The sequence below is a fragment of the Petromyzon marinus genome, unplaced genomic scaffold (genome assembly GCF_048934315.1).
Source record: "Petromyzon marinus isolate PM22_M1 ecotype Great Lakes invasive population unplaced genomic scaffold, UKy_Petmar_22M1.pri1.0 PM_G_Scaffold_67, whole genome shotgun sequence".
Lineage (NCBI taxonomy): Eukaryota > Metazoa > Chordata > Hyperoartia > Petromyzontiformes > Petromyzontidae > Petromyzon > Petromyzon marinus.
Window position 1 is genome coordinate 869,248 of NW_027423021.1, and position 12,960 is coordinate 882,207.

General features: G+C 45.3%; 1 protein-coding gene across 1 annotated transcript in view; it reads left to right on the top strand.

Annotated features, from left to right (window-relative positions):
- Positions 1-6,194: 6,194 nt before the first annotated feature.
- LOC142920128 (uncharacterized) overlaps positions 6,195-12,960 on the top strand; it is a 38,279-nt gene continuing 31,513 nt past the window's right edge. Inside the window, exon 1 of the mRNA XM_076062588.1 lies at positions 6,195-6,362. Coding sequence (XP_075918703.1) covers positions 6,195-6,362 — 168 coding nt within the window. The remainder of the gene's footprint in view (positions 6,363-12,960) is intronic.

The following is a 12,960-nucleotide window of genomic DNA, read 5'->3' on the forward strand; positions in this document are numbered from 1 at the left end:
TATAGGCTACACTACTATACACTACACACAATACTGTATACTACACTACCATACACCACTATACACTACACTACTATACACTACACCATTATACATCACTATACACTATAGTAATATACACTGCTATACACTACTATACACTACACCACTATACATCACTATACACTATAGTAATATACACTACTATACACTGCACTATACACTACTATACACAACACCACTATACACACTATACACTACTATACACTACACTATACACTACTATACATGACTATACACTATAGTAATATACACTACTATACACTACACTATATGCTGCTATACACTAGACCACTATACACTACTATACACTACGCTGCACTATACACTACTATACATCACTATACACTATAGGAATATACCTTGCTATACACTACACTATACGCTGCTATACACAGTAATATAGGCTACACTACTATACACTACACTATACACTACACACAATACTGTATACTACACTACCATACACCACTATACACTACACTACTATACACTACACCACTATACATCACTATACACTATAGTAATATACACTGCTATACACTACTATACACTACACTATACACTACTATACACTACACCACTATACATCACTATACACTATAGTAAAATACACTGCTACACACTACACTATACACTACTATACACTACACCACTATACATCACTATACACTATAGTAATATACACTACTATACACTACACTATACACTACTATACACAACACCACTATACACCACTATACATTACTATACACTACACCACTATACACTATACACTACTATACACTATAGTAATATACACTACTATACACTACACTATATGCTGCTATACACTAGACCACTATACACTACTATACACTACACTATACACTACTATACACTACACCACTATACATCACTATACACTACACTACTATACACTACACCGCTATACACTACACTATACACTACTATACATGACTATACACTTTAGTAATATACACTACTATACACTACCCCACTATACACTACTATACACTACACCACTATACACTACACTACTATACACTATAGTAATATACACTACTATACATGACTATACACTAGTAATATACACTACACCACTATATACTACACCACTATACACTACACTACTATACACTATAGTAATATACACTACTATACTATACACTACAATACACTACACCACTATACACCACTATACACACTATACACTACTATACACTACACCACTATACACTACTATACACTACTATACATGACTATACACTATAGTAATATACACTACTATACACTACACTATATGTTGCTATACACTAGACCACTATACACTACTATACACTACACCACTATACATCACTATACACTACACTATACACTACTATACACTACACCACTATACACTACTATACATGACTATACACTATAGTAATATACACTACTATACACTACACGACTATACACTACTATACACTACACCACTATACACTACTCTACACTACACTATACACTACTATACACTACACTATACACTACTATACACTCTGCTATGGGTGGGGGGGAGGGGCTGTCTCGTGCTGAGGGGGCTTTGAGGAGGGAGGCGATGTGAGCCAATCAGGGGGTGTGCGTGTCACGTGAACAAAGGAATTGCTTTTTTCGATTTAAAGCTTTCGTGACTGCAATGATTCATCTTCTTTGGTTCTTTCGGTAAAGTCACGTAGAATGAGAATAAAATAATAAATTGATAAAATAAGGCCGCTTGTGTTGTGGCCGAAACGTCGTGAGAATATTATTGTGTTATTTTATTTTATCAATTTATTATTTTATTCTCATTCTACGTGACTTTACCGAAAGAACCAAAGAAGAAAAAGGAATTGCTTGTCGAATGAATCGTTTACCAAACGATTCGCCTGCCGAAGAATCGACGTTTAATGCCTGCGGCAATTCCGGATCGACTCGACAAGAGGGAATCGACGATAAAAACCACGATTCGCGATCCGCAATGGCGGCGCTGCTCCTGTGCCCACGTTGACGTCTCCAGCTGCAGACTGATCACCTCCAGTAGGGCAGTGAAGATGCGGCTACTAGTACCAGTACTACTAGTACCAGTACTACTAGTACTGGTAGTAGTAGTACCACTAATACTACCACTAATACTACTAATACTACTAGTTGTATTAGTACTAGCGGTACTACTACCACGAGTACCACGAGTAGTAGTAGTACCAGTACTACTAGTACTGGTACTACTACTACCACGAGTAGTAGTAGTACCAGTACTACTAGTACTGGTACTACTACTAGTAGTACTAGTAGTAGTACCACTAATACTACTAGTTGTGGTATTAGTACTAGCGGTACTACTACAAGGCCTACGACAACTAGTACTACTACTGTACTACCACTACCAGTATTACTACCAGTACTACTACTACCAGTACTACTACTACCAGTACTACTACCAGTACTACAACTACTACTACCACTATTACCACTACCAGTACTACTGCTACCAGTACTGGTACTACTACCGCTACTACCAGTACTACTACAACCAGTAGCACCGGTACTACTACTACCACTGCTACTACTACCAGCACTACTACCAGTACTACTACTACCAGTACTACTGCTACTACTACCAGTACTACTACCAGTACTACTACTGGTACTACTACCGCTACTACCAGTACTACTACAACCAGTAGCACCGGTACTACTACTACCAGTACTACTACCAGTACTACTAATACTACTACCACTATTACCACTACCAGTACTACTGCTACCAGTACTGGTACTACTGGTACTACTACCGCTACTACCAGTACTACTACAACCAGTAGCACCGGTACTACTACTACCACTGCTACTACTACCAGTACTACTACCAGTACTACTACTACCAGTACTACTGCTACTACTACCAGTACTACTACCAGTACTACTACCGGTACTACTACTGGTACTACTACCGCTACTACCAGTACTACTACAACCAGTAGCACCGGTACTACTACTACTACCAGTACTACTACCAGTACTACTACCACTATTACCACTACCAGTACTACTGCTACCAGTACTGGTACTACTGGTACTACTACCGCTACTACCAGTACTACTACAACCAGTAGCACCGGTACTACTACTACCAACTGCTACTACTACCAGTACTACTACTACCAGTACTACTACCAGTACTACTGCTACTACTACCAGTACTACTACCAGTACTACTACTGGTACTACTACCGCTACTACCAGTACTACTACAACCAGTAGCACCGGTACTACTACTACCAGTACTACTACTACCAGTACTACTACCAGTACTACTAATACTACTACCACTATTACCACTACCAGTACTACTGCTACCAGTACTTACCAGTACTACTGCTACCAGTACTGGTACTACTGGTACTACTACCGCTACTACCAGTACTACTACAACCAGTAGCACCGGTACTACTACTACCACTGCTACTACTACCAGTACTACTACCAGTACTACTACTACCAGTACTACAACTACTACTACCAGTACTACTACCAGTACTACTACCAGTACTACTGGTACTACTACCGCTACTACCAGTACTACTACTACCAGTACTACTACTGGTACTACTACCGCTACTACCAGTACTACTACTGGTACTACTACCGCTACTGCCAGTACTACTACAACCAGTAGCACCGGGTCTACTACTACCACTGCTACTACTACCAGTACTACTACTACCAGTACTACTACCAGTACTACTACTACCAGTACTACTGGTACTACTACCGCTACTACCAGTACTACTACAACCAGTAGCACCGGTACTACTACTACCACTGCTACTACTACCAGTACTACTACCAGTACTACTACTACTACCAGTACTACAACTACTACTACCAGTACTACTACCAGTACTTCTACTACTAGTACTAATTCCAGTACTACTACTACCAGTACTACAACTACTACTACCAGTACTACAACTACTACCAGTACTACAACTACAACTACTACCAGTACTACTACTACCAGTACTACTACTGGTACTACTACTACCAGTACTACTACCAGTACTACTACTACCAGTACTACAACTACTACTACTACCAGTACAACTGGTACTACTACCGCTACTACCAGTACTACTACTACTACCAGTACTACTACTACCAGTACTACTACCAGTACTACTACTACCAGTACTACTACTGGTACTACTACCGCTACTACCAGTACTACTACAACCATTAGCACCGGTACTACTACGACTACAACTACCACTGCTACTACTGCCACTATATCTACGAAAAATACTACTACCACTATAACTACTCATCAATTACTACTACTACCACTACAACTCAATCGGAGGTGAGGTCTTGAGTCTATGGGCAATGTTGAGCATATGGGTAGTTTTGAGTCTGTGGGCAGTGTCGAGTCTATGGTGCAGTGTTGAGTTTATGGTGCAATGTTGAGTCTGTGGTGCAGTGTTGAGTCTGTGGGCAGTGTTGAGTTTATGGTGCAGTGTTGAGTCTATGGTGCAGTGCTGAGTCTTTGGTGCAATGTTAAGTCTATGGTGCAGTGTTGAGTCTATGGTGCAGTGTTGAGTCTGTGGTGCAGTGTTGAGTCTATGGTGCAATGTTGAGTTTATGGTGCAGTGTTGAGTCTATGGGCAGTGTTGAGTCTATGGTGCAGTGTTGAGTCTATGGGTAGTGTTGAGTCTATGGGCAGTGTTGAGTCTATGGTGCAATGTTGAGTCTATGGTGCAGTGTTGAGTCTATGGTGCAATGTTGAGTCTATGGGTAGTGTTGAGTCTATGGTGCAATGTTGAGTCTATGGTGTAGTGTTGAGTCTATGGTGCAATGTTGAGTCTATGGTGCAATGTTGAGTCTATGGTGCAGTGTTGAGTCTATGGTGCAGTGTTGAGTCTATGGTGCAGTGTTGAGTCTATGGTGCAGTGTGTATTGTAGTACAAATACTTACACCATGATCCGATGTTCTAGCGTGCAGGTGGAGTCACCGGTAGAGGCGGCCTGCAGACGCCGTCGGAACGCCCTCCCCCCGTAGGAGGGGGTTGATTCTCTGGTTCACTCACCCACTCACCCAGTCAACCACTCACTCACCCACTCACTCACCCACTCACCCACTTACTCACCCAGTCAACCACTCACTCACCCACTCACCCAGTCAACCACTCACTCACCCAGTCAACCACTCACTCACCCACTCACTCACCCACTCACCCACTCACTCAACCACTCACCCACTCACTCACTCACTCACCCACTTACTCACCCAGTCAACCACTCACTCACCCACTCACTCAACCTCTCACCCACTCACTCAACCACTCACCCACTCACTCACCCACCCACTCATCCACACACCCACCCACTCACCCAGTCAACCACCCACTCAACCACTCACCCACTCATCCACTCACCCACCCACTTATCCACACACCCACAATCACCCACTCACTCACCCAGTCAACCACCCACTCACTCACCCACTCACCCACCCACTCACCCACTCACCCACTCACTCACCCACTTACTCACCCAGTCAACCACTCACTCACCCACTCACTCAACCACTCACCCACTCACTCAACCACTCACCCACTCACTCACCCACCCACTCATCCACACACCCACCCACTCACCCAGTCAACCACCCACTCAACCACTCACCCACTTATCCACTCACCCACCCACTTATCCACACACCCACAATCACCCACTCACTCACCCAGTCAACCACCCACTCACTCACCCACTCACCCACTCACCCACCCACTCACACACTCACTCAACCACTCACCCACTCACTCACCCACTCAACCACTCAACCACTCACTCACCCACCCACTCAACCACCACTCACTCACCCACTCACCCAACCACTCACTCACCCACTCACTCACCCACCCACTCACCCACTCACTCACCCACCCACTCACCTACCCACTCACCCACTCACTCACCCACTCACCCATCCACAGGTCCGAGAGAGCCCACGACTCCGTGAGAGGAGGAGGAGGAGGCCTCGGGTGGGCCGGGACGCCCAGCTGACGGAGGTTGTCACGCTACACTCCCGTGGCAGTCGAGCGAGTACAAGGTGGCCGCCAGTCCGGACGCCCATGGCGGCGTCTGCAGAGGCGTCTCCTCTCACGCGACCAGGAAGCGCCCCCCACGCTTTGGGGACGCCGCCGGAAGAGCCGGCGCCGCTGACGGGCGCCGAGCCCCCGGGCACGGCGATCAATGCGGGCTTCATCTTCGCCGGGTCGGCGGCGGCGGCGGCGGTGGTGGTGGGGGGGCTCCGTTGAAGGCTCCGCGGTTGGCACGATGGCGGTGCTGGAACCCAGAGAGAGACGGCGAAGGGTCCCCCTCAGGGAGTGATGTAGGATCACCCTGAGCGGGGGCCCATACCATTGGCTGCCATCGGAGCAGAAACCGCGCAAAAAATCCCCTAGGCCCCGTGGTAAAATCCCCTAGGCCCCGTGGTAAAATCCCCGAGGCCCCGTGGTAAAATCCCTAAGGCCCAGTGGTAAAATCCCCGAGGCCCCGTGGTAAAATCCACTTGGCCCCGTGGTAAAATCCCCTTGGCCCCGTGGTAAAATCCACTTGGCCCAGCGGTAAAATCCCCTTGGCCCAGCGGTAAAATCCCCGAGGCCCAGCGGTAAAATCCCCTTGGCCCAGCGGTAAAATCCCCGAGGCCCCGTGGTAAAATCCCCTAGGCCCCGTGGTAAAATCCCCTAGGCCCCGTGGTAAAATCCCCGAGGCAATACCTTTGCCCTAAGGCTGTGATTCCCACATTGGAGTACGAGCGTGGAGATGATTGTGTTCTCTACGTAATAATTCTAAGGCATCTTCTTTGGTTCTTTCGGTAAAGTCACATAGAATGAGAATAAAATAATAAATTGATAAAATAAAATAACACAATAATATTTTATTAATTTATTATTTTATTCTCATTCTACATGACTTTACCGAAAGAACCATAGAAGATGAATCCTTGCAGTCACGAAAGCTTTAAATCGAAATTGTAAGGCAATTTTACTCAATCCCAGTAATGTTTGCGTGGATTTCGTTGCGATATCGAATGGCCTCAGTTTGAATGTTTCCCCTGAGACACATTCAAACTGTTAAAAAAACATGCCTGAGTATTGCAATTACGTTTGCATTTTAAACAATTGTATAGTCTGTTAGCATGTGTGTTGCAGTGTCACCATGAAAGTATGCTTGAATTCCAACCCCTACGTCACAAAGTTTTGAACATGCACTTGTTATCGCGTGTAAATGTACAATTTTATAGTTCTGACAAGATTGTTGGCTTGTGTTGCCACTGTTCCTCTGACTGTCGCCGTGTTTTTTCACGGTAATTTGTACACTAACATCGCTGTGCGTGACAATAAATTAGCCGTCTCTGTTCAGGGCTTGGTGTTGCAATGCCACATTCCCCAAATTAGAAGTGGATAAACTCAACATTCCCCAAATGAGAGACGGATAACCAGAGTTCACCCGTATGTCTATTAACATGGAGTTATATAAATATAAGTGTATTGGTAATAATTATAATTTGAAGCTCTTTGTCAATCCACTGCTACGATGGAGGCCTTCTCGTTCTTTTCAGTCGCGTGGCTAGTTTGACCATACTTCGTGGAGTTGCAATGATCATGAGAACGGTGAGGAATCAGCCCAGAACTACACGGGAGGATCTTGTCAATGATCTCAAGGCAGCTGGGACCATAGTCACCAAGAGAACAATTGGTAACACACTACGCCGTAAAGGACTGAAATCCTGCAGCGCCCGCAAGGTCCCCCTGCTCAAGAAAGCACATATACATGCCCGTCTGAAGTTTGCCAATGAACATCTGAATGATTCAGAGGACAACTGGGTGAAAGTGTTGTGGTCAGATGAGACCAAAATAGAGCTCTTTGGCATCAACTCAACTCGCCGTGTTTGGAGGAGGAAGAATACTGCCTATGACCCCAAGAACACCATCCCCACCGTCAAACATGGAGGTGGAAACATGCTTTGGGGGTGTTTTTCTGCTAAGGGGACAGAACAACTTCACTGCATCAAAGGGACGATGGACGGCGCCATGTACCGTCAAATTTTGGGTGAGAACCTTCCCTCAGCCAGGGCATTGAAAATGGGTCGTGGATGGGTATTCCAGCATGACAAGGACCCAAAACACATGGCCAAGGCAACAAAGGAGTGGCTCAAGAAGAAGCACATCAAAGGTTCTGGAGTGGCCTAGCCAGTCTCCAGACCTTAATCCCATAGAAAATCTGTGGAGGGAGCTGAAGGTTTGAGTTGCCAAACGTCAGCCTCGAAACCTTCATGACTTGGAGAAGATCTGCAAAGAGGAGTGGGACAAAATCCCTCCTGAGATGTGTGCAAACCTGGTGGCCAACTACAAGAAACGTCTGACCTCTGTGATTGCCAACAAGGATTTTGCCACCAAGTACTAAGTCATGTTTTGCAGAGGGGTCAAATAATTATTTCCCTCATTAAAATGCAAATAAATTTATAACATTTTTGACATACGTTTTTCTGGATTTTTGTTGTTATTCTGTCTCTCACTGTTCAAATAAACCTACCATTAAAATTTTAGACTGATCATTTCCTTGTCAGTGGGCAAACGTACAAAATCAGCAGGGGATCAAATACTTTTTTCCCTCACTGTATATAAAGCACTGAAGAGACTAAAGCGGCCAGGTGTGGTGCTGGCCACCCACCCCCTCGCGTGTGCTGCTCGCTAACAGCACTTGTCCCACCTGTCTGTTAAGGCTATACGGGGGGGGGGGGGGATCTTTGTGCAGTGGACGAACGAGTGAGTCGAGAGCTCGCCTACACACAGCTCAAGATCGGCGAAGACGCCGGAACGAGTCCACAGATGCTCATTCAGACGGGGCGCTCGGGCGGCGGTGGCATCGGAGCCGAGAAAATAAATCCACACCTTTTTTATGTTTCGGTCGGCCGTGGGTGGGGTCGTTTGACCATACTTCACCACACTGGTCAGTACAGGTTGTTGAAATCAGGAAGCATAGCTGTGAGAGCATGGAAGTTAAATAAAACAATAGAATTTGCAGTGCAGCGCTCTGATATTTAGTATATTGTAAAAAAAACCCAGTTAAAATCGGTGGCATTCGATGTCTGAACCGCTGCTAGGCCCTTCTCTTCACCTACCCACAATGACCAGCGTGGTGAAGTATGTTCAAACAACCTCCGCTTAACTGACATAGCGGCCAAGTAAATAATTCCCATGTATTCATAAATATTTGTTGCTTTTGTAACCTGCAGGGGCGCATCTCAATTTGTGGCAATTTTGCGATTCAGCGCCCTACTTGGTGGAATTTGCTATGCGGGGGCTTGCACGGGAATAGCGAGTCAAGGAATTGTGGTGGAGGTGGGGGTGGGCGGGCTAGGAAGAGAGGAGAGTAGGGGTTTGATGTTGCAAATTTTAAACACGAATTCCCCACGGCATCGCAGTCATTGCGTCCCAGATCGGAGGCGCACGTTTCCACATTTTCATGGTAACCGCAGTCAGACTGCCGGGATCACTTTGACAAATCACAGTGGTGAGGTTTTGATGCTGCCACGGAAACGCCAAGGTGCTCGCGCCGATTTCCATCGCTGAGCGAAATAACTACCGCTATTTCTTACACCACCACCCAAACCATTCCCTCCACGCTCACCGAATGTTTAAAGAGAACATTTTTTTTTAAGTAAATAAATAACGCCAACCGTGCAGGTCACAGGTTGCCTTTTTGTTACAGCTGACCTGCATTCAGGGTCAATTCTGATGGTAAAAAAATAAAATAACTCGTGTAAGTGATTACGCAGATGCGTTTTTTTTCCCCCGCTGTTTGTGTATGTGTATACAAACGCACTGCAGTTACGTACTGCGAACATAGTTACATACCGTGTGTCTATTAACATGGAGTTATATTAGGTGTGTTTGCGCTGCAGGTGACAGCGGGAACATTGTGTACAAAAGTAACCCGGTACCATTACTATTTGCAGACAGGCTTCGAGTGCTTCTGCAGTGACATTGAATTCGTTTGAAAAGGGTGGAGTGGAAGAAGAGGGGGTAGAGAAAAAGTTCGCTCTTATTACAACACAGCTTATAATCCCACCAATCGGTCATCTTGGTTTTTCGTGGCAGTGCTAATTAGCTCGAGCACGAATATTTAAAAGGTCAGAAAAAGTTTAAATTTCAAATCCTGGAATTTTTTTGAATTACATTTTTTTGTTACTCTGTTGTAATTATTATCATATATATTTTTACGCGTTCCAGCCACGTACTTACGCTCATTACAAAGCGGAAGTGGAGGTCATGCAGCGGCTCAGTGCGCCAAGCAGGAGTTGACTCATTAACCCAAACCAACTTAGCAAAAAAATCCTCTCAAATTGTTTTTCGGGGAGTAAATATTGCAACGTATTTAAAATAAGGAGAACTTTACGTTGCGGATTACGTGCGTGTGTGCCAATAACCAGGATAATTCATGTTTGCAACAGCATTTGCGGGGATTGTTGGCCAAGGTTGACCCGCAAAAGATTTCTCGGCAAAAGGTTAACATCTTTACACTCCATCAAAGACTTCCGTGGTGGGCCCATTAATGTTCCGCATTGCTGATAGGTCCCGTACGGACTCTTAGACGCTCAATTGTTATGTTTTGATGTGCTTTTCATGCCTCTTTTTACTTAATTAGAAATGTGGGAGCTTTAATGGTAACATAACCAACAATGTTCTTTCAAGGTTAACCCGTACACTTTGGGCGTAGACAGTCTTAAAATAACGGTCGATAGAGCACTGCTTCAAATTTGTGTGTAAGTGGCAGTGGCCAAAATTTGGCAAATCCTTGGTGGAGTGGCATCACAGCTGCGCAAAACAGTCTGGGTAATTGCAATATGGCGGCAATAGCAGTGTCTTGCATCGTTGGGATAGCAGCGTTGTGCGATTATGGTTCTGGTGAATAAAACTTTGAAGGGAGCTGAAATGTATGGGGAGGTTAGGGTGTACACTTCAGCGGTGAAAATGGTTTAAGAAGGTGGATGGATTGGATGCATGTGTTCCAGAGATGTCTACGCTTCTGGCATTTACATGGTACAACACTGATGAGGCACGTTCGTAAGTGTAGCAGGGAACACGAGAGTGGGAAGGTCTCCGTCCAGCAGCGGGTTGAGAAAGGTCTCCAAAATAAATGTACCGCATTCTTTGTCAATCACAGCAGCAATCGGTCGCTGCTGGTCAACCTCCAACTGAGGAATATTGCCGAATGCTCATCGAGTCTGTCTCGTTTGTGGACACATCAAATAGCGGAGCCTTAATCCGAATTCATCTTTTACCTGTGTCAGCCCACGACTGTTTCGGTCGTGAGGGTGGTTGTTCATGAACATACTTCACCACGCTGGGCAGTGCGGGTTGGTGAAGGAAGTGGGGGCCGTGTCCAAGACTGGTTTCATATATCACCCGACCACCGCTGACCTGGCGATCCGAACTCGGATCGCCAGGTTTATAACACAGTGTGCCAACTAACCATTGCTCCATAGGTGCACATCACGAGTCAATATAAAAGGGGGGGGGGGGGGCAGCACTTTGGAGCATGCCGTTTGTAATTGCAGAAGCAAATCCTCGTTTTTTTCTGTGGCTGACGCCGTGTGGAAATACCCAGGGGGATTGTGGGGGAAGTGGCGGGCCTCCATAGGTGGCTTCGATATGCGGCAGGATGGGTCAGAAGCCTCTTGAACGGATTCGGTGATCTTCCCGCATCAACTACAACCGAGAACGGGCCGCGATGGCGATGTTTTATGAAGGGCCTGCTTTTCGACTCAGAAGTTCAGAGGTCGAGAGTTGACCCCGCAGCAGCGTGAACGGTGGCGCAGCTTAAAAAAAAAACACTTAACCCACTCCGCCAGACGCGTCCCAACTTGTTGCCATGCAAAGAGTAGCAAAATGCCCTTTTGTTTGCAAAGGCCGCTGCCAGGTTTTACCCTTTTAACTGGCACAAAAACTGACACCTTTATTCAAGGCATCGTGTCTGCAATAAACACAACACAAGCAGTCAAAGTGCAAACAAAAAAGACTGCTTGATGAGTAACCTGTGACCTTCGGTAAAGTCACATAGAATGAGAATAAAATAATAAAACCAACACAAGCGGCCTTCATCGTCGTGAGAATATTACTGTGTTATTTTATTTTATCAATTTATTATTTTATTCTCATTCTACGCGGTGACTTTACCGAAAGAACCAAAGAAGATGAATCCTTGCAGTCACGAAAGCTTTAAATCGAAATTTAACCTGTGACCGTACAACCTGCTCCGTCGATGCCGCGGTTTACGCATTGGCGTCTATCCACCGCTGGGTTGAAGGTCTCTTAAATTTCGATTTAAAGCTTTCGTGACTGCAATGATTCATCTTCTTTGGTTCTTTCGGTAAAGTCACGTAGAATGAGAATAAAATAATAAATTGATAAAATAAAATAACACAATAATATTCTCACGACGTTTCGGCCACAACACAAGCGGCCTTCATCAGGTGAAGGGGACGAGAATGTCTGGTAGGACAGTGCTGAAGGCCGCTTGCGTTGTGGGCGAAACGTCGTGAGAATATTATTGTGTTATTGTATTTTATCAATTTATTATTTTATTCTCATTCTACATGACTTTACCGAAAGAACCAAAGAAGACGAAGGTCTCTTCCCCGTGCCGTCGTCGTTGCGACGACGCCGCAACGCGTCTCACTCCGGCACGTGAGGCAGGGCCCTTCATTGTAGTGGGCAACGTTCGCCGATTGAATGGTTTCTTCTTCGGGGACACGCGTCGATTACGGTTGCTTTTCGTTGTCGGTTTTCCAAAAGCACTCCAATCCTGCTCTCGTGTGTTGTCTTAACG